Below are 23,202 nucleotides of genomic sequence, written 5' to 3'. Positions count from 1 at the left end.
TTGAACTGCAGACGCTACTGTAGGATACATACATACTGTACAATACATACACAGTTATTAAAGATGCACTCATTTTTCTCATTCCAAACGTTTTAGATATAAAGAAATAAATAGCACTCCAGACAAATCTGTTTATCATGACCATTCACATGAGATGAAGACTTTTTAAAATCTGTCTATGAACATGGGCTCTTTGTGTTTGTGAGTGGTTACATGTGTGTGCACAAGTGTATGTGTCTGTGTGTGTGTTCTGACCGTGACACATTCCTCCCTGTGCTTGGTGTCCAGGTTGGCAGGGTATACACTCATAGGATCCAAGAGTATTCTCGCACTGTTCATTAGGACAGGTATTCGGGTCCAAACATTCATTAATGTCTGCAGGGAGAGAGAGAGAGAGAAAGAGACAACATTCAAACTGTTACAGACAATCAAAGACAATCAAAAGTGTCTCCTAAGAAAAAAGAACATGCGGAAGGGGAATGAATCAGAATTGTTTTTAACATCAACAGTTAAACTTTAAATAACATAATAATGTAGTTGTGTGCATGTGTGTAAGTGGGTGTTATCACCTTCACAGATAGGCTGTCTGCGGGATTTGCTCCTGAAGCCTGGCAGACATTCACATTTATAGGAACCATGCAAATTAGTGCACTGCCCTCCAACTCCACAGATATCGGGCCTAGAGCATTCATTTACATCTGAAAACATTCATGAAAACAAGTGTTGGCCACCATTTATTTCTTACTAGTAGCAGGCATTGTTGTTTGAAATTAACATAAAGCATCTGCCTCTAACTGGGCATGCATCTGGTAGTTAACAGGTAAACACCATAACACAAGTGTCTCTGAGACCCTGTTTCCACCTGGTATTACGATGAGTCTCAGGTGATCCGATCACATGTGGTCAGGTGACACACATTGCTGTTGACATCTAGTCTCTTAAATGCGTCTCTTGTGACCACTTGTGTTCGGATTTGGAGGAGAGGGTCTCTGTTTCATAACGACATGCATCAGTCACTATGACAGCATGTTACTGCATGATATAAAGTGCAACAAATGCACTGTTTCTCTCAGATGCGGTTGAAATTTAATCTAAGCACAAACACAACATGTCAAGCAGAATTATCCATTATTTTAGTGGATTACCTGTATTAAAGAAGCTTCAGGTGTTTGTGCTCTCATCTGCGTTGATATCAGACACACTAAAGAAGATCCGTGATTGTGTATGTATGCGCTTTTTACAATTTTCAGATCGAATGGTTATATCCTTTTAAAGCCACTTGTAACTGGCAAACTCTTGTTTTAGCATATCAGTTGACTGAAAGGTGAGGGGTGGCACTTCACTGCTGCCGGGATGCATACAGGCATTTAGACCTCAAATGTGATGTGGTCACATGCGTTTTTGACTACATTCGTATGTGGTTTTGTGATCCGATCACAAAAAGTTTTAGACCCTGTTTAGACCTGTATTTAGGGCTGACCACCTGTGATCGATCACCCGAAATGCATCTTAATACCAGGTGGAAACAGGGTCTGAGGCTAAAATAAAATAACTAAAATAAAGGATAATTCAGCTTGACATGTTTGTGTTTAAATTAAATTTCAACCGCATCTGGGAGAAACAGCACACCAATTTTTCATACTTTCTTTGTCTTATCTGACTTTGTTGCGCTTTAAAATGATGCAGTAAAACACTGACATAGTGACCAGGTGTAAACACCCATGTGTCTCACCTGACCACATGTGATTGGATCACCCGAAACGCATCTTAATACAAGGTGTAAACGGGGTCTAAATGGTCATAATTATGGTAGCTGTCAAAAAGAACCTTTGAATGGCTGAATAAATAGTAACTCCGATGGACACTCACCAATACATCTGCGTTTCCCATGAGGCACTGCAAGTTTATAGCCAGGGTGACAGTTGCATCGGTAGGAACCAACAGTGTTAATGCAGGTGCCCCTACCACATGGCTCAGAGTCACATTCATTTTCATCTAAACAGACAGTGAGACAGAAATATAATCTTGGATTCTATCTATCAGTGTGTGTATAACTACAATGTTTATGTGTGGATATTTTATATTTAGAGATGTTTTAGTGCACTGCAGATGTCATGTGTATTTTGTTGATTCATGTCTTTTATTTTGAAAAGTTTAGTTCCTGTTCCCTTGTCATATGATTTTCATATTTTCCCTCCATGTTCATGTGTCATGTTTTCATTGGTTTATTGTTTAATTATCTTGTTATCAGTTCTGTTTGTTCATTGGTTTATGTTCCCCCATGTCCATGTATTTAAGCCTCATGTTTTCCATTGTGTCTTTGTCAAGTATTGAATGTATGTGGATGTGTTTTGCTCCTAGCCAAGTCAAGTCAAGTCAAGCCAAGTCAAGCCATGTTATGTTTATGGTCAAGTCATAATCAAGTTCATGTTTATGTTTTATGTTTCACGTTTGTAGTTAGGGTTATTGGTTATCATGTTTGTAAATAAACTGCACTTGGGTTCTTCTCGTCTTCATCATCACCAGCGCATCATTACAGAATACTTGACCTACTATGAACCCAGCAGTTAAGCTCATACGGCTACATCAGGGGAATCGTCCCCTGGAGGAGTACGTAGAGGACTTTTGCGCTCTGGCCAGCCAGGTGGATTTTAATGTGGTCGCCCTCAAGGACATTTTTACGGTGGGTTTAAGTGAGCCGATCTCCTCCTTGATGCCTTGTGGTCGCAGTTCCCTCAGCCTGGCTCAATTTATCGACCTCGCCCTACAGATCATTGGTTCCACGTTCACTGTGGGGGAGGTGGATGCCGAGCCAGAATTCCACGTCATGGCCGGTGCCGAGCCAGAGTTCCACGTCATGGCCGGCGCCGAGCCAGAGTTCCTAGACATAGTCGCTGAGCTAGCGCCATCTTTTGCTCCATGCCATGTCACAGCAACTCCTCAGCCTGCTCCATGCCACGTGCAACACCTGAGCAGTTGGACCAGGAGACGGTTCCCACACTTAGTTCTCCTGAGCAGGCAAGGGGAACTTTCAGCCCTCCAACCCCGCCTGGACCCTCCGAGCCCTGGACTTCGCCTTGGCCTGTCGGTCCCTTGACATTGGCTCAGCTCGGCGTTCCCTCGGCTCCACTGCGGTCCTTCAGCCTGTCGGCTTTGCCGGGGTCCCTCGACCCTCCGGCTCCTCCTTGGTCTGTCGGTCACCTGGCTCCACTTTGGCTCTCCGACCCTCTGGCTGCCCCTCGTCCCTCCGATCTGTCAGCTCCACCGGGGACCTCCTTCCCACCGGCTCCACCTTGGTCCTCAGTCCCACCGGCTCCACCTCAGTCTTCCGATCCCCCAGCTCCACCTTGCTCCTCCGAGCCTCCAGCATGCCTTGGTCCTCCCTGCCATTGGCTCCACCCTGGCCCTTCGAATCTTCGGCTACTCTCACGGCTACGCCTTCCATGGCTCCGCCCCTCGAGCCTCTCACGGCTCCGCCTTCCATGGCTCCGCCCCTCGAGCCTCTCATGGCTCCACCCCCCACAGACTTTGCCCTGGTCCCATGCCCCTCGCCCTTTCTTACCACGCCCCACACCTCAAGACACCCCCCCCCCAGTTCCCTACAGAACTATGAATTTATGTCATGTTTTACGTGTTTTGTTCATGTGTTGGGGCGTCGGGAGCCGCCCCTTAGTGGGGGGGATATGTCATGTGTATTTTGTTGATTCATGTCTTTTATTTTGAAAAGTTTAATTCCTGTTCCCTTGTCATGTGATTTTCATGTTTTCCCTTCCATGTTCATGTGTCATATTTTCATTGGTTTATTGTTTAATTATCTTGTTATCAGTTCTGTTTGTTCATTGGTTTATGTTCCCCCATGTCCATGTATTTAAGCCTCATGTTTTCCATTGTGTCTTTGTCAAGTATTAAATGTATGTGGATGTGTTTTGCTCCTAGCCAAGTTAAGCCATGTTATGTTTATGGTCAAGTCATAGTCAAGTTCATGTTTATGTTTCACGTTTGTAGTTAGGGTTATTGGTTATCACGTTTGTAAATAAACTGCACTTGGGTTCTTCTCATCTTCGTCATCGCCAGCGCATCGTTACACAATACTTGACCTACTATGAACCCAGCAGTTAAGCTCATTCGGCTACGTCAGGGGAATCGTCCCCTGGAGGAGTACGTAGAGGACTTTTGCGCTCTGGCCAGCCAGGTGGATTTTAATGTGGTCGCCCTCAAGGACATTTTTACGGTGGGGTTAAGTGAGCCAATCTCCTCCTTGATGCCTGGTGGTCGCAGTTCCCTCAGCCTGGCTCAATATATCGACCTCGCCCTACATATCATTGGTTCCACGTTCACTGTGGGGGAGGCGGATGCCGAGCCAGAGTTCCACGTCATGGCCGGCTCCTTGCCAGAGTTCCTAGACATGGTCGCTGAGCTAGCGCCATCTTTTGCTCCATGCTACGTCACAGCAACTCCTCAGCCTGCTCCATGCCACGTGCAACACCTGAGCAGTTGGACCAGGAGATGGTTCCCACCCTTAGTTCTCCTGAGCAGGCAAGGGGAACTTTCAGCCCTCCGACCCCACCTGGACCCTCCGAGCCCTGGACTTCGCCTTGGCCTGTCGGTCCCTCGACATATATCGTTTATAGTCAAGTCATGTTTATAGTCAAGTCATAGTTAAGTTCATGTTTATTTTTCACATTTGTAGTTAGGGTTATTGGTTATCACATTTGTAAATAAACTGCACTTGGGTTCTTGTCATCGTTACAGCAGATATGGGTATTTTAATTTAGGATACATCACTCTGGGATTTCATTGGTTGTAGAGTACGTGTGTACTTACCCACGCAACTCTTTTTCTGAGCATGTGGTCGATATCCGGCATAACAGTGGCACACAAAACCATTCTGTGTGTTTACACACTCTCCATGACCACATATATTCCTGTTCAGTTTGCAGTCATCCATTGCTGTTGTTCACAAACACAGACAGACACACACACACACACAAAACACACTGATGAACGAGAAAAATACAGCATACCCAAAATTGTTTGAATGCACAAATGCTAGCACATTTACAGAGTGGCCCACTATTCTCAGTAAATTACCAAAAGGAATTTAGCGTAGACAAATATTTTGCAATTATCTGACAGTTGAATGAGAGTTCAACAATTGGAACTCACGTGAGACCTGCGTCTGTGCCACCTCCAGTGAGTCAGTCTCTGGGGGAACCCAGGATATGGGAGGAGGAGTTGGCTTGGCCACAATGACTGAGGAGGCAGCGGCAGAAACAAAATAAATACTCAAAGAAATTGTAGGTACATGAAAACAAAGGAGAAACAGAAAGGCAGATGAACAAAAGATACAGATAAATTTCTAATAAATTGGAAATTAAAGAATTAGTCTACCTGGGATGCGAGGACCGTGCGGGCTGACTGGTAAGTGCTGCATGGGCGTGGTCGTCTGAATGGGGCCTTCCTGTTGACATAATGGACAAATCAATTCGGTGAACTGTGAAAAGATCCTAATATATAGTGATTTTAACTTGATTTCTGTTCTTCCCTAAACCAGTATTTTAGACAGAAAAATTTAATTTTCAATCTTACCGGAGGCTTGACCTCTGGAATACAAACACAGAGAGATACAATGAAAATTATGTTTTATAAATAAAAACAACTGTAATATTAAAATGTCATTCCAATTATTGTACCAGTGTCAGGTTTGAGATTGTGTTCAATGCTAGTCAGGAAGGGCTGAATGGACAGAGTTCTGTGATAGGTCAAGAAAGACATCCCTTTCCCTGCTGGACAGATCTTATTGAAGGAAGCTATTGAGTCACAGTGTGAGAGAAAATAGAACATTAGACCATCAGAGAGAGAGAGGTATATATTAATTTGCTTTTGTTTGTTGCAAATTAATATTAGACCATCAGAGAGAGAGAGGTATATATTAATTTGCTTTTGTTTGTTGCATCCAAGAGTCAAAGTCTTTTAAAGCTGTGCACAATCTAGAGACTGACTTCCACACAGGGACGAACACACTCACCTGTGCCATCCTGTGGACACCTCTCACAGTTGCTGCCCCATGCTTTACCCACAGTGCAGCAGCATATCTCATGGGACAGGCGTGTTGGAAGAGCATGTTCACATTTCCCTGCCTCCGTAACCATACGAAAACAGAGACCCTGCTCAACAGTTGATGCTAAGAGGGAAGTTAAAGACCTGTATGAATTTTTGTTATAGTTTGCAAGTCTTCGGTCATTGTGTGTAAATGTGTGTGAGCTTGCACAAGCGTTTTTGCCTCACCGATGCAGCGTGTCCTGTCTGTCAGTACATATCCAGGCTTGCAGGTACATCGGAAACTTCCTTGTGTGTTTAAACATTCTCCATTCTGACACAGTCCCTGCATCATACATTCATTTATGTCTAAGATATCAACAGAGACAGGGACAGAACAACAAATAAATAATAAGTATATAAGTTTGTTAAACTCAAAACAGTAAAACAATTCAGTTTAATTTAAAGGTGTCAGTTTCATGAACTCAAAAGAAAGAGAATGTTCTAAATACTCAAGGCTTAATTTATTTGAACTAATTTGTATTATTAAATGTTTTAAAAATGTATTTAAAAACAATTATTTTGAGCATTAAGGTTTTTAGTGTACTATATACACTGGATTGCCTGCACAAGTATGTGTTCTCTTTCAGGAAAGAACTAAATTATGTTTCTTCATTAAATGTAGAGGATTTAGGTTAAAGGTTAAATCATTAGTCATTTGATACCTTTATAATAGTAGGTTAGTGGAAATGACTTCAGCTAAAAGTTTTGTTTATCTGGATTACAATGAAGCTGATTAATTGCTATGCAAAGTTCTCTTCTCTTACTCAACAGGTATTAGAGTATTTCAAGCAATTGTAACATTCAAGCGAAGCATGTTTAAGCCGGTACCACCCTAAACAATATAAAAATGTTATATTCAGTGGATTATCCTTTTCTACAATGCTGATGCAACTGATACAACTGCTGATTTCTTAAACTCTTAATCTTGTGCAATTTAGTTTTGATAGTTTCTGCTTCTTGAGGCATGGCCTGCTCTGCTCATAGAGATACCTCAAGTTTTACATGGTTGTCCTATAGCCAAGGAACAGTGTTTCTGTTTGTGCTCATGATTCGTAGGATTATGCTCTAAAGCCACTCGTGCTTGCATTAGAAAAATATGTATTAACTGAAGAAAGCATCTAAGTAGCTATGACATTTTATCTAATACCTCTGTTCATTATTTCAACTTGAGGTTTCTGAATGGCCCAACCAGCAGTTAATACAAGGCTACCCTTAATTTTAGTTTCATACTCAGTAATACTTTCACATAACTATTACATGTGTAACAGAATTTTAATGTGAAAGCCACGAATGTATCCCCGCTTGCCTGAAGTAAAATAATGAACTTCGAAACTTTTTCTATGCACTGTCAAAAATGTTTTCTGAGGTAATTTAAATTAACTGGTTTTATTAAATTAAGAAATTTACCAGACAAATTTACCAGACAAATTAGGTTTCACCAACAAAAGTAATTTTTATGGTTTAGATCAAGTAGAAATAGATCCTTGAGGTAACAATTGCAAGTTACCACCTTTTTTACTGTGTCACTTTGAGAATGTAAATGGCTGCAAGTTTATTAACCATGGACCAGGGGTGCATTTCCCATACAACTACATAACTCATTGTGGGGGGGTGAAAGGTTCAGGGCAATAGATCCAGGCCAAGGGCAGGCTAACTCATGCAGAGGACAAAAAGCCTGTAGGACTGGAGATCAGGCTGACAGAACCAGGCAGAGGGGGCAGACAAATGGACCAAGAATTCAGTAGCCAACAGGAGACAGAGCAGAACACACAGACAAGAACAGAACAGGTAAATAGGCTGGATGTTGATAGCACGAGGGCAAACAACAATCTCGCACAGAACAGCACACATGGGGAATAAATAGAGAGCAAACTAAAGGGGAATGGGGAAACAGGTGTGGCTCATCATGCTGACAAGCAATCACACAGATCACCCCTGCGAGGAAACCCCGTGATGACAGTCAGCACTTGGCATGATCAAACATAAATACAAACACATGAGGCAGGGAAAGCACAAGGACAGACAAAGACAAAACCGGGCTGATCAGCCTGGAGTCCTGACAGTACCCCCCCACCCCACCCCTCCAGGTGATCCCAAAGGGGCAGGCAACTGCCGGAGGTGGAACTCCTCAGTCAACAACAGGTCCAGGATATCCCAAGCTGTGACCCAGTAACTCTCCTCTGGTCCATACCCCTCCCAGTCAATTAGGTATTGGAACCCCTGCCCACAGTGCCTGGCATCCAACAGCCTCCTAACAGTGTACACAGGGGACCCATCACTAAGATGGGGGGAGGGGGGGAGTTGGAAGAAACAGGAGGGTTAAGACGGCCATGACAAAGGGTTTGATTTGAGACACATGGAAGACAGGGTGAACATGATGAAAGGGACAGCGGAAGCCTGAGACATACCGCCGCTGGACTGAAGACCCTGGCAATAGGGTATGGCCCAATGAACTGTGGAGCCAGCTTTCCTGCTGGCTTCTTAAGTGTCAGGTCCTTAGTGCAGAGCCATACCCTCTTCCCACAAACATACCTGGGGGCCGGAGTCTGGCGTTGATCTGCAGAGATCTTGATAAGTCCCCCTGCCCTGAGAAGAGCCTCCCTAGCCCTTCTCCAGGAATGCCGGCACCGCTTAATGAAAGCATGGGATGAGGGAACCACGGCCTCAGTCTCCCGCAAGGGAAAGAGAGGATGCTGGTAGCCCAGGCAGCACTGAAATGGGGAGAGTCCAGTGGATGAGATGGGCAGGGAATTGTGGGCATATTCGGCCCATGTCAACTGCCGGTTCCAGGAGGAGGGGTTATGGGAGGCTAGACAGCGCAGCATCCACTCCAGGTCTTGGTTGGCCCACTTGTACTGCCCATTAGTCTGTGAATGGAAGCCTGATGACAGACTGGTAGAGGCACCAATCTGCTGGCATAACACCCTCCAGAAGTTCGAGATGAACTGGGGCCCACTATTGGAGACCACATCCACTGGAAGACCATGGTTCCAGAAGACGTGATCTACCACCACCAGTGCCATCTCCTTAGCAGAAGGAAGCTTGGGGATTAGAATGAAATGGACCACCTTGGAAAAGCAGTCCACCACAGTTAGGATGAACGTATTGCCACTGTATGGAGGAAGACCTGTGACAAAGTCCAGGGTAATATGGGACCAGGGACAGGAGGGGATGGGGAGGGGCTGGAGCAGACCAATGGGAGGCTTGTTGGAAGGCTTATTCTGGGCACAGACCGTGCAGGCTGCAATAAACTGACTGACCTCCCCAACCATGGAAGGCCACCAAAACCACTTGCAGATGGATGCCAGTATCCTCCTCACTCCTGAATGGCAAGCAAGCCTTGATGAGTGGCCCCACTGGAGGATAGTGGACCGGACAGATTTAGGCACAAATAGCAGCCCCTCTGGGCACCCCTCGAGCACCTCAGCTGAACGAAGGGCTTCCCTGACCCCTGCCTCAAAGTCCCAAATGACAGCCGCCACTACCTGTTCAGGAGAGATGATTGGGTCGGGAGTGTGGCTGTTGTCAGGGCCAGCGAAGTGACGAGACAGAGCGTCAGGTTTTACATTTTTGGAGCTCGGACGGTGAGAGAGAGTGAAGCTGAAGCACCCGAAGAACAATGCCCAGCAGGCCTGCTGAGAATTCAACCTCTTGGCTGAATGGATGTTCTCAAGGTTTTTGTGATCCATCCAGACCAAGAAGGGTTTTCTCACCCCCTTCAACCAGTACCGCCACTCCTCCAAGGCCAGCTACACCGCTAAAAGCTCCCTGTTCCTGACGTTATAGTTCCATTCAACTGGGGACAAGCGGTGGGAGTAGTAGGCTCATGGGTGCACTTTATCATCCTTCAGGGACCGCTGGGAAAGGATTGCCCTGACCCTGACCTCCGAGGCACCTACCTCCACAATGAACTGCTGTCCAGGATCTGGAAAAGATCATATGGAAGCAGAAGAGAAATAGGCCTTAAGTTTCTCAAAGGCAGCATCAGCCAGAGGTGAACACATGACGGGAGTTCTTGTGGAGGTGAGGACCATCAAGGTTGCAGCGACCTGGCTATAATTATGCACAAAACATAAATAAATTGAGCAAATCCCCAAAAACACTGCAATGCCTTACAAGAATTGGGAGCTGGTCAGTCAGAGATGGCCCTTACCATGGCTGGGTCTACGCGGATCCCTTCTGCCGAGATAATGAACCCCCAGGAACAGAACTGACTTCACGTGGAAAGTGCACTTCTCTGCCTTGACATAGAGCTGGTTCTTTAGCAGCCATTGCAACACATGTCTGATGAGCCGGATGTGTACCTGGAGAGAACGGGTAAAACAACCTCCTCACGGTGATGCCCTGAGATGGTAAGACTTTTGGAGCCTGTGGATTGGGAGATCTGGGTGAGATGCAACCCATTGAGCATGCGGGCAGTCAGTGGAATCTGGGGATGAGTGGTGGGGAGTCCCCACTTGGCCACTAGTGATGAGTCCATAAAATTGCCCTCTGCCCCAGAGTCCACAAGGATAGAACAAGTGTGGGAGGAGTGGTTCCACTGCACGGAGGCGGGGGAGGAGAGTGCACACCGCAGGGGGGTCACTGACAGGAGTAACGCTCACCAGTACCCCCCACCCCAGCTACTGGTGAGCATTATCTTTTAACTGGCAGGTGGAAGCAAAATGCCCTGACTTGCCACAGTACAGGCACAGCCCTTTGGTGATGTGGCGCTGCCTCTCCTCAGCAGTGAGATGAGTCCGGGCAACCTGCATGGGTTCAGGTTCTGAGGATTCAGAATGGGGAGAGGTCAGAGATAAGGCCTGGGCACCCCCGGCACCCAAGCTAGACGTTCCGAACAGCTGCGTCGGCGCACTGCCAGCCAGTGATCAATTCTGATGGCCAGGTCCACCAGATCATCACACTTGGCTGGTAGCTCATGGGTGAATATTTCATCCTGGATTTCGTCCACTAGCCCATGCAGGAACTGATACCACTGGGCTACCTCATTCTAGCCACAAGAAGCTGCCAGGGTGCGGAACTGGATAGAGTAGTCTGAGACTGATTGCTCTCCTTGACAAAGTGAAACAAGGTGCCATGCTGCTTCCCTCCCATGCACCGATCGGTCAAACATCTTGATTATCTCTGCCTCAAACTCCTTAAAGGTAGAGCAGAAGGGAAACTTGGCTTGCCACACTGTGGTTCCCCACACACGTGCCTGGCCTGTGAGCAGGGTGATCATGTAGGCTACTTTGGACTCTTCAGAGGCTGTGTTTAGAACCGGAAGGGCAGGCAAAGATCGATAGCCAGAGGGACCAGAGAACCAGGCAGACATAACCAGACAGGGAATGGGCTATGATGAAGTCAGTGGCAGGCAGAGTTTCAAATCTGGTGTGAAAGGTGCAGGGCAATGGATCCAGGCCAAGGGCAGGCTAACTCAGGCAGAGGACAAAAAGCCCTAGGACTGGAGATCAGGCTGACAGAACCAGGCAGGGACAGGCAGAGTGGGTAGACAAATGGGCCAAGAATTCAGGAGCCAACAGGAGACAGAGCAGATACATACAGATACTACATAAATTAATGCCCAGTGGAACTCAGGAGTCTTAAAGGATTAGTTCACCCAAAAATGATAATTTTCTCATGATTTACTCACCCTTAATCCATCCCAGATATTTATGTCTTTCCTTCTTCAGCAGAACTTAAATGAAGATTTTTATTAGCACATTTCAGCTCTGTATGTCCATACAAATAAAGTGAATGGGTGCCATGAGGCTGCTGGCTATCTGATGGTCCAAAAGGCATATTTAGGCAGCATAAAAGTAATCCACACAACTCCAGTTGATCAATGAATGTCTTTTGAAGCAAATCAATAGGTTTGTGTAAGAAACAAATCCATAATTAAAACGTTTTTAACTATAAATCCTTCATTTCTGCCAACACTGGGAAACTGATTGAAATGACCTAACTTTCACATGACGTTCTTTCTTCTGTTGTACACAAAGCACGCTTCCTTCTTCTCGCGTGAATGCACCATTGTGCTTGCATCACGTGACAGCTCCGTGATGAGTCGACTGGTAGCAGGAAGCATTTTTTAAAAGTGAATAAAGTTTTAATTATCAATTTATTTTTTACACAAACCTATCGATTTGCTTCAGAAGAAAATGCTGCCTAAAATATGCCTTTTGGACCATCAAACAGTCAGCAGCCTCATGGCACCTATTCACTTTCACTGTATGGACATACAAAGCTGAAATGTACTTATAAAAACCTTCATTTTGGTTCTGCTGAAGAAGGAAAGACATACACATCTGGGATGGCTTAAAGGTGAGTCAATCACGAGAGAATTTTAATTTCTGGGTGAACTACTCCTTTAATCCGGCCCTGTCTTTGACAGAAGCCATGCATGTTAAAGCGCTTTCTCTTTACAGCCTTTTAATCCCTTAAATGTCTGCATTTGCATTTACGTAATGTTTCAGAATGCTGCTTTCTGCAAAACCCCGGAATAAGCAGTTTTCTTAAGTGCATGTAAACATGGTCAAAGTCTTGACAGAATGAAAGATATATATGGAATAGAAGATACAGAAGCCTCGGTGGAGTAAAATAATGTCCACACGGCAAACTACCAGGGAACTATTTTTCTATCTACAGGTGGAGAGCAGTTAGTCCAACAACACAACTTTGCGATGCTGTTTACGAATGTTCGTTGGAACTAAGGTTTCGAGAAACACCAACTCGTTGATCTATTTTGGAAACGATGGAACTTGCAACCATAGTTGGCTAAAAGTGAGTTAATTAATTAGCAACCAACAAATCTACAATTAGTAAAACCATGACACTATGCACACTTTCCAGCAGGCACATGTGTACACTCATTACCTTGGCAGTGTGTCCTGTTGAGCCTCTTGTATCCCTGAGGGCATGTGGAGCCAAATTCCTCTACTATAGTCTGGTGTTTCCCAGCATCTGAATGAGAGAAACACAGAAAGCCAGACCATAACTATGAAACATCCAGCAAATGAGAAGAAAGTAAAACAAATCTAAATAAAAATGAGAATGAGGCAGATGATTTGGAAACTGGTGGCGTAGTGTGCTGCTGAGTGTGTGAAGTGGTTCTTTTATTTGTGTGAGTTTGTGCAAAAGAGAGAGAGAAGGGTTGCAGTGGGAACTTTTCTCTGAAGCTTGATATTTTCTCTTCTCTATAAGAACATGTGAGAACAGAGACAGAGTGACTTTCCAGAGAAGCTTTTGCCAAAGCCAATATTTTTTCATCCTTTTTTCCATCCTTCACTTTTGTCTACTTTTACTGCAAAGGGTGTGGCATAGGAAAATATGATGTTGCTAAGACACTTGCAGACATTCACACACAGTCAAACGCAAACACTCATACTAAGGCACATCCGCTCACACACAGAATCATTCAACTGGCCAGGATTTTCAAAAAGAACCAGACATAGTCCAGAGAGCCATCACTGTCTGACTCAGCTCTAAATAAAATGGACCATGAAAAGAAAATGTGAGTGATAAAGGCATTTTCTAGCCCATATTGAAATTTAACTCCAGGATGGCAATGACACATTCCCACCAGTAAAGCTATGATAGGGTGATACATAAAAATGCAAAAAGAAAGAAAGAACTAAATAGATCTAAACTTTCAATGAAGCATTTGTGATCTTTAATTACTAACTAGATACTTACAAGGTAGTAAAGGGCATTTGTAACATTTGTTTTGGCCCCATGAATTACCCACACTGCCACAGCAGTCTTCCTGATTGGTCAGACCAGGGAGAGGGTTACTACTACACTACAAAAAGAGAGAGAGAGAGAGAGCAAGAGAGAGAGAGAATTAAGAGTGTTTTTAATATTAGAAATTGATTTCGAAGACAAATCATCCCATCTACATCTGTCACTCACAGCTTGTTTGGGTGTGGTTTCCTGGAAGCACCTCCCCTTGGGCTTATGTGTCTGTGGAGGAAGGCGGGTCACAGCCTTAGTACTGTGGGGCTTGTTCTCTGATTGTTCGAAAGGATGAATGACAACTGAAGTGTCTGGTGTATGAAGAACACGGACATTGACCTGCACTGGAAAGATGGATTAATAGAGATCAAGAAAAAGATTAAAAAGAGGGTTATATTCATTTTTTTTTTTTTTTTTTGTATGATAAAAAAACATAAAGACAGTTCAGTAAAGCTGAAAATGTTGTGATTACCTTCAGAGGAGTGGTGCCCAGCACCTTGTGATAAAGGCAGAGTGAATACAGAGTGAGTCTGTGCTAGTTGCTGTCGCCCGCCAGTGCCGCCTTGATCAGACAAACCCTGGGAATCAGGCATCACCTGTAGAGATGTATCAGTCATGTATTAATTGAAACAAATCAGTCTACACAAAACCCTCAAGGGACATGAGACATATTACACTGCATCAGATATTTGAATATTCTTTCTATCTACGGTGCATCCGGAAAGTATTCACAGCACTTCACTTTTTCCACATTTTGTTATGTTACAGCCTTATTCCAAAATGGATAAAATTCATTATTTTCCTCAATTCTACAAACAATACCCCATAATGACAACGTGAAAGAAGTTTGTTTGAAATCTTTGCAAATTTATTAAAAATAAAACAAGCGTTTTAAGGTGTTTTCACACTTGGTTCGATTGCTTGGTCTGGTCTGAACCTGAGCTCGATTCCTTCCCCCTCCTCCTTTACTTGCACAGAACGGCATTTGCGTTTGTCTGCTGCGGATGTATTGAATGTGCAAAGATGTTAAGAATGTTAGCGGTTTTTGTCGTGGGGCCACGGATGTGTTGCAAGAGATGTGGACAATGTGAGTGGCTCTTTGAAGGTGATTTGCTTAGAGACAGGCAGTTATGAGAAATGCATTATACCAAAATAATTGTGATTTGGAGCATTCACAGATGCAAATTATATGTCATCAATAGCGGTTCACTTCTACAGTATAGGACGATTTTGTTCAGCAAACCATAATGAAGTTTACCCCAGACCATCTTTTCATACAGAACTGGGTGCAGTTCGTGGATCCACACTCAAGTTTAGAAAGCAGCATTCACATCAACGTAAAAAAAAAAAAAACATAGACATCAAATGACCCCAGGTATGGCCCAAAAGCACTAGGGTGAAAGCACCCTTAAACTTTGCTGACTATGTATGGCAGAAAGAAACTAAATGTCTGATCTGAGAAATCAGAAAAGCCCTTACATAAACACTGATGAGCCAAAACAATATGACCACCTGCCTAATATGCTGTTGGTCCTCCATGTACCATCAAAACAGCACAGCACCACCGAGACATGGGCTCTACAAGACACCTGAAGGTGTCCTGTGGTATCTGGCACCAAGACATGAATTGCCGGACCCAGGGTTTCCCAGCAGAACATTGCCTAGAGCATCATAATCCCTCCACCGGCCTGTCGACTTCCCACAGTGCATCCTGATGCCATCACTTCCCCAGGTAAACAGAGCACACTTACATGGCTGTCCACATGATATAAAAGAAAACGTGACTCTTTAGACCAGGCGACCTTCTTCCACTGCTCCAAGGTCCAGTTACGATGCTTGCGTGCCCATTGTAGGCACTTTCAACGGTGAACAGGGCTCATCATGGGCACTCTGACCAGTCTGTGGCTACGCAGCCGATACGCAGCAGGGTGCACTGCACTGTGTGTTGTGACACATTCCTCCCGTAACCATCATTAAAATTTTCTATGACTTGTGCCAAAGTTTCGCATCAATGAGCCTTGGGTGCCCAACACCCTGTCGCCAGTTTTTGTCCCTCCTCAGACCACTGTCGGTGGGTACTCACCACTACTGACCAGGAGCACCCTACAAACCTTGCCGTTACAGTCATCTGGCCATAACAATTTGGCCCTTGTCAAAGTCGCTCAGGTCTTTACTCCTGCTCATTTCTCCTGCATTTAACAAGTTGACTACAAGAACTGACTGTTCGCTTACCATCTAATCTACCCAGTTGCCTTGTTAGAAGATGATCAACATTATTCGCTTCACCTGTGAGTGGTCATAATGTTTTGGCTCATCGGTGTACATGCACAAGACTTCACCGAAAATTTTCAGTGTGCCATAAATCAACATGCAGTGATACAGATCATGTGAACCATGCACATCCTCAGTTAATTTAAAACAGGTAGTCGACTTAAGAATGAATCATTACATTTGTGGTAAGATTACAAATCAAGTTTATTGGGGATAAATGGTGCACAGTTTTTTTTTTTTTTTTTTTGCTTTATCAACATTCAGTAACACACTACTGTAGTAAGTGATTAATGTAGTCATGAATTTAGAGACCATCCCCTCAAAATCTGACCACACACACTGATCACTCTGAATTTGGCTACATGATGTCGAAAGTTTTGCTCCTGAAATCGCTCTGTGCATACTGAAATACAAACCACCAGTGGCTGAAGCTGGAAGTGTTGTTGAGGTAAAATGTCCACAGTGTTGTGGCAAAAGTTAGTTTTATTTTTAGTTGTAAATTATGTAATACGTCAACAGGAATACATTTTAACTAACCTTCTTGTCTAATCCAAACCACAACCCTAGCAATCAGTGGAGTAAAATGTTTATTTTATAGTAAAAAAATGCAACCTTTGTGAATGCGATTACTTCCTGCTTTCCAAGGGACCAGAACCCGTGCAATGTGCTATCAGTAGCACCATGTGACAAGGTGAACGCTTTTGAATGTATGCAAAAATGTCAGATCAGGGATGTCGCTTGTCAGTAATTCTGGATAATAGGGTCGATTTCATAATACTTGAACATTTGGAAGCAGCATGTTGATTTTCCATTTGATCATGTTGGACCACAAATGCAACAGAAGACACCGGTTACTACCAGGAGTAAACAACTATCTGTCTCACCTGACCACTTGTGATCAGATCACACAAGATCAGGGGCGCATTAGCGCACGGGCTTATATGAGCTGAAGCCCAGGGGCCTACAACTCCCCTGGGGCCCAGCTAGCGGCCATGGGGCCCATTTTCCCCTATCCATGTTTGCGGGAGGAGCACGTTTAAGCACGTTTTCAGCGGGAGACATGGTTGTTGACATGGTGACAGTGCACAACCATTAAAGGCATCTGTGTAGTGCTTGTTCAATGCACAGCAGTTCCCCCCCCAACAACTGGAAGGGGGCCTCTGCAGACCAGCGAGCCCATGGGCCCAGTGGTACCTTAAAGCGCCCCTGCCCAAGATGGACGTTAATACCATGTGCAAACAGGATTAGAAAGTGAGTTGAAGATCGCTACCTGCAGGGTGTAGACAGGCTGCTTGTTTCCACGAGAAGCTTGAGTTCGAACAGGGTATTGGCAGAGGCGTCCAGTGAAGCCTGGTGGGCAAAGACAGTGTGTACGAGTACTACACACTCCTCCATTCATACAGGTGAGAGGACACACCACTGCAAACAGAAAGAGATTACACATGAAAGACTGCATTTGATCTGACTGCATTTGATTTTCACTGTCACAAAAGTGGTATAAACACTATCTGTTTTATACTATGGTGTGTTTATAGGCTAAGGTCTTGTTATAGCTCTCTTATGTGGGCTGAAATATCAGACCAGGCTAAACCAGGTTATTCAAGAACACTGGCACAGCTCATGTGTTTCAGATGGGGAAAATACAGTGTCTGTTTGTTATTCTGTTCTGTTCAACTGTATGAATATCTACACTACTCTTAAGTTATTCAGCAGTATTTTTGGTGACTGCTGAAGAGGGGACAAATGAAAAGTTCCATTTCAAAATCACAGCTGATGATTTAAATAAGAGACAAACTATATAGCAAGCCTGGAGAGACCAAATATTTCATGCAAAGAATGCCAAACTGTTGCCAAAGTTATGGATTTACAGCTAAGAAAACATTTAAACATACACAGTTGAGCATTGTAACCAGTCACAAACATTTCCTTTGCTTGCTTTCTCGCTGCTATTAAAATGGTTCAGATAAATTGGAACGTCCAACAGCTGTAAAAAAGGAAGTCCCGCCTTGCAGGTAAAAGAGCCAATCAGCTTTTTTTTTGCTTAAATTATTAACCCACATACAACAAATAATAATATTTTACTTCAATATGATAATATTCCATATTAAAACTTAATAACAGCCATTTTCGTTAGAACAATATTATTTACAGCATTCAAAATAAATGCAAAGACATCATTTTCACTGTATGATATTATTTTTATTCACTTATCCTTTCACAAACAGTAGTCAGTGGTGCGGTGGTGAAGACGGGTCCCGTTCCTCCCGTTATTTTGTATATACAGTTGAAGTCATAAGTTTACTTACACTAAGTTTAAAGTAATTAAAACTCATTTTTTAAACACTCCACAGATTTCATATTAGCAAACTATAGTTTTGGCAAGTTGTTTAGGACAACTACGTTGTGCCTGACACAAGTAATTTTTCCAACAATTGTTTACAGACAGATTGTTTCACTTTTAATTGACTATATCACAATTCCAGTGGGTCAGAAGTTTACATACACTAAGCTCACCCCATCACAGTGGTGGAGAATGTGGGCAAGAGACAGACACAGTGGGTGTGGCGTCAAGCCAAGGCATTTATTGGGTAACAATAATAAACGGAAAATGTCCATAAAGGGGATAATAAAGTGTCCAGGGGGGGATAGTGTTCATAATAAAGGGGGAATCTGGCATCCTCGTGGTGAGACGGGGCTCAGTGAACGACGGGGTAGTGTCTTTGGAATGGCCCAGGCATGAGCTGGGTCCGTCAGCCACACACGCTCCTCTCCAGGGTCCACGGCACGAGGGGCGGCGGCGTCCTTGGCGGCCTGTCTTCCCAGGCCCGCAGCAGGTGAGAGGGGAAGGCGGCCCGGCCTCTAGCCCATCGGCCGCGACGTGTGTAGTTCTCCCCCGGTGACTCATTTAATCGGCCCGGGGGGTCCGAGGAGCAGGTCCTGCGGCCAGGGTCGGAGTGGGATTCATATTCAGCCCGGGATGTCATGTCCAAGTCAGCCCACACCCAAAAGGGGGGTTGGAGGTGAAGATGATAACAATAAATCAAGATCACAGCAAAAATATGCAATATATGTAATTATTTAAGCATCCCAGATGTGTATGACTTTCTTTTTCAAAACATGAATGAAGATGTTTTGAAGAACTGTTGGTCCATTCAGCGGGAATTCTCCCAATCTTCCCCATTGCCACTCCGGCCCTGCCTGTGGCGCATCATCTTGTCGAACCCTCCCAGCTCTGGTCCTGGGCGTGCGAGGATGCCAATGTGTGCACACATGCAGATTTGAAGCAGGCTCCCTGAGAAGAGGTGCGCTCTGCATTTTAAAGACAGCGGTGATGAAGCATTATTCCCATCAGGTGTGCTTCATTCACCTCTGCAAGGGCGAGGCTTATTAATTATGCACCTCTTCTCACTCTCCTGCCCAACTCCCATTGTGAGCCTGGCTGAAGGGCGGCCCTAAGATGCGGGGCGACGATGACGAGCCAGAGCGGCGGATCATTCTGCCACAACCCCCCCCCCCTCCAAGCATCACCCCATTGGCACCTCCTCCCATGCTCGTATCCAACCATGGAGTCCGGAGCCGGAGGTGCACACTCTTTAGCTGCCCACACAGGAATGCTACTTCCTCAACCAAGCCCTAAGGTCGGAGTGGACATATGGGGGATACCTCTACCTCGTGTTCTCTCCATCCCACTCCAGGTTTTCCATCTAACCGGCAAATGAGGGGAAGAGTGATGTCACTGTTGGTGCCCAACTGTGCCGTCTCTGCCCACAAAGTGCCCGCAATCTCCACCACTGTAGCAGGGTGAGCAAGAGAGCGACACAGTGACATCACTCTTCTCCTCATTCGCCAGTTAGATGGAAATCCTGGAGTGGGATGGAAAGAACACGAGGACGGCCTCCCAGCTGCAGTAAAGGGTAAGTGGCATTTAATAAGCATTTACCCTGTGGCTGGCTGAGGCTGTCATTAATTTGTGCTTTTCTCTGTTCCCACCAGGGTGCGAGTGAGAGCTGGCCCGGAAAGGCATCCCCCATACGTCCACTCCGACCATAGGGCTTGGTTGAGTAAGTAACATTCCTGTGTGGGTGGACACTTTATTATCCCCCCTTTATAGACATTTTACTTTTATTATTATTTCCAATAAATGCCTCTCCGAGGCTTGACGCCACACTCACTGTGTCTGTCTCTTGCTCACCCCGCCACAGCAGTTAAGACATATATTGTATGTCTGATGGTAGTTTTCATTTCTAAGTACCCAAATTCTTAGGCTTTAGAAATTTGTTAAATGTGTGAGGATGTGTATTCATCAACCTGTTATATATCTGACATAATCATTCATGCTCATTGAACCAAGTTTAAACTTTTGCCGATATATCAGAAAAGAGCCCACATACTTTCTTCACTGTAAACCAAAGATATTCCTTTATAATAACTTTTATTAACATTTACAGACATTATTACATTCTATAAAGTTTAAAAGATGATTAAAAAGGCAGCGCTGCCTATTTCCACCATTGAAATCTGCTGCTCGAAAGAACCCGGAAGTGTGGTTTCCTGCGGTGTGACGTCAGAGTAGTTTAATCTATGAACAATTTACTCTACACCTGATACTACTGACAATGTCAGTGTTAAGACTCCTTAGACATACAAGTACACACACTACTATACTATTCTGTCCTGCCCAGGCTGGGGAAGTAATGAAATATTTGTAACAGCGTACAGTTACAAAAAACAATGTAATCAGATTATAGTTACATTTAGTAAAAATTGGGAGTACTATCAGGATTACAATTTTTTATTTACAACAACAGAAACAAAAAATCCTCCTGACATAAAATTATAAAGGGCTGCTGCTAGATTTAGAGTGGTACATATATGATCAGATGCAAGCTCGACATCTCTTCTGGTTCTCTCTTGTGACTCACGTGTTAGAAGTGCCACTTACTGTTGTATGCGCAAATAAAACCTGTCTTACATCATCACTGTGCTCTCAAGGCAAACAAGGTGAAGCCATAAAACGGGCTGTTTCATCACGGTGGCCACTGGGGAAAATGCATTATTTTCGTTGAAATTTCGACATTCTCATGTCTCTTCAAAGGAGAAAAAGGAACGGCCCATATTCCTGTACACAGGACGCCTGCTGTCAAAACTTCACTGTCACTTCTCATTTCCATCATTACTTCAGTTAAAACTCTCAAGTTATTTATCTGAAATGCTTTTGTGAGGTAATGACAACAGCAATAGGGACAACAATTATTATTAAACAAATACAAATTTTACACATTTTACCAAATGAATTGAAAAAGTTATTAAGTTCTTATGAAAAATTTAATTTATATGATTTGGATACTTAGTTATACATTTATTGTTGAGAGCAGTTCAAAATAAGCAATTTTATTTTTCTGTATTCTCTGTAGCAGTTTGAGGACTCACCTGAGTTGTTCCACATTTTAACATATTATATTTTCCTATTATGTAGACAGTGTCCCTGTTTTTCATGTTTTTTTTCTATATATATATTAATAGCTTAATTATTATAACATTATTTGAACACATTTTGTTTGCATCTGGAAGGCATTAAACAAGTCTTCAAGATCATATTGCTTTTCTTTTGACTTTATTCACAAATGTGACCTTAAGGTAATCCAAAAGTAATTAAATGTATTATGATTAAATTACTTTCTTCTTATGGTAATTGGATTAGGTTACTGATTACATTTTTACTTAGTAATCAGAATTTGTAATGTATTTCATTTAAAAAGTAATCCTCCCAATCCTGGTCCTTGCATTGTGTTTGGTCCTACTATGTTCTATACTGTATGTTTACCAGAAATCAATATACAAGGCCAGAAATTAGACAACTGGAAGATATTATGAAAAACACATACAAATATACCGTAGCATATGAGCTTAAATTTTTGTGTCTGTTTGTATAATTAACCTGGCAGTAGCAGACTGTGGCTGACCTTCTATTGTAGCTTGATCAGGAGGACACAAGGAAACAATTACAGCTGGCCAGAGTGTGTCTGTGTGCTTATGACTTCCACCCACACACACTCAAATTGATTAAGGCTCTGTTTGAGTGGTTAAGAAGCATCGTCTCATTAATCCGTGATAGAGACGTGGAGTGCACTTCTGAAGGCTTTGTGGAAGGACGTGCCCCGTGCCAACCTAGAGAATGCTGTCTATGTCAACTATGCCAGGATCCACCAATGTGGCTTAAATGGGATGGTCTGACAATGTTGTAACCTTTTCTCTCTTTAAAATCTTTGTATATTTACTTTGTATCTACATTTGGTTTTGACAGTCAACCTGTGGGTCCTGGTGCTCCCTATGGCCAATCTAACTCTGGCTCTGAGTGCACTGATATTCTTGCTTTTCCTTAAAAAAACAAACAAAAAAAAAACCTTCTTACATATTATATCCATGAGGGCACGACATAGAGAGGACTTTATGAGAATGGTGAGAGAATGAAAAAAACACTTCAATCAAAATAAAGTAGCATATGACAGAAATAAACAAGTAACCAAATCGTCTAGTAAAAACAATGAATAGCCCTAGGAGGAGGAAAAAATATGGAAGAACTAAAAGGGGAAAAACACTTTCCTTTCTTTCTTTCTTTCTTTCTTTTTCATAACCCTTAACAAGATGGCTGTCTGTGACATGATAATGGCTTTGTAATCATATCAGAGACATACAGTGAATGTCTGTGTACTGTACCGCTTTAATGGGCTAGTGGGCTAAAGGGTATGCATGCAGGAATCTGAGTGATTTTCTGTGTGGAGGCTTGTGTTTTTGCCTATGTTAGTCTGTATTTGGATGGATGTGCTTGTCACAACTCTGTGTAGTAGGGTTGTATGTGCGTGACTATGTGTGAACCTGTCAGCATATTGTGGGAATGCCTAAGTGTGTCTGTGCTTGCTGAGTTAATTGCAGTACTCCAGACAGACAGACGTTTTTTAAAAATACAGCTTAAGACTTCACTACACTACTTACTCACACACATACATGTGATTTTCCCCAGTAGTGTTTAGTTCTCAGGGCATATGGTTTAGTATATCTTTTGATCTCGTACCTCAAATTCAACTTCCCTAAATCAGCTTAGACTGGCTTCTCTTA

At 43.6% G+C, this 23,202-nt stretch overlaps 1 protein-coding gene across 2 annotated transcripts in view; it reads right to left on the bottom strand.

The window, feature by feature from the left end:
- LOC127427814 (latent-transforming growth factor beta-binding protein 3-like) overlaps nt 1-23,202 on the bottom strand; it is a 59,034-nt gene that overhangs the window by 15,268 nt on the left and 20,564 nt on the right. For both annotated transcript variants that reach the window (XM_051675621.1, XM_051675629.1), the window contains exons 2-16: nt 17,357-17,505; nt 14,288-14,411; nt 13,993-14,159; nt 13,777-13,882; nt 12,958-13,044; nt 6,289-6,408; nt 6,029-6,184; nt 5,694-5,810; nt 5,590-5,603; nt 5,392-5,461; nt 5,167-5,253; nt 4,825-4,950; nt 1,870-1,995; nt 570-698; nt 256-375 (exon numbers count right to left, since the gene is read on the bottom strand). In XM_051675621.1, the coding sequence (XP_051531581.1) occupies nt 256-375; nt 570-698; nt 1,870-1,995; nt 4,825-4,950; nt 5,167-5,253; nt 5,392-5,461; nt 5,590-5,603; nt 5,694-5,810; nt 6,029-6,184; nt 6,289-6,408; nt 12,958-13,044; nt 13,777-13,882; nt 13,993-14,159; nt 14,288-14,411; nt 17,357-17,505 (1,698 nt within the window). The remainder of the gene's footprint in view (nt 1-255; nt 376-569; nt 699-1,869; nt 1,996-4,824; nt 4,951-5,166; nt 5,254-5,391; nt 5,462-5,589; nt 5,604-5,693; nt 5,811-6,028; nt 6,185-6,288; nt 6,409-12,957; nt 13,045-13,776; nt 13,883-13,992; nt 14,160-14,287; nt 14,412-17,356; nt 17,506-23,202) is intronic.

The sequence above is a fragment of the Myxocyprinus asiaticus genome, chromosome 3 (assembly GCF_019703515.2).
Source record: "Myxocyprinus asiaticus isolate MX2 ecotype Aquarium Trade chromosome 3, UBuf_Myxa_2, whole genome shotgun sequence".
NCBI classification, from domain to species: domain Eukaryota; kingdom Metazoa; phylum Chordata; class Actinopteri; order Cypriniformes; family Catostomidae; genus Myxocyprinus; species Myxocyprinus asiaticus.
This window is presented reverse-complemented; position numbering and strand designations above follow the sequence as displayed.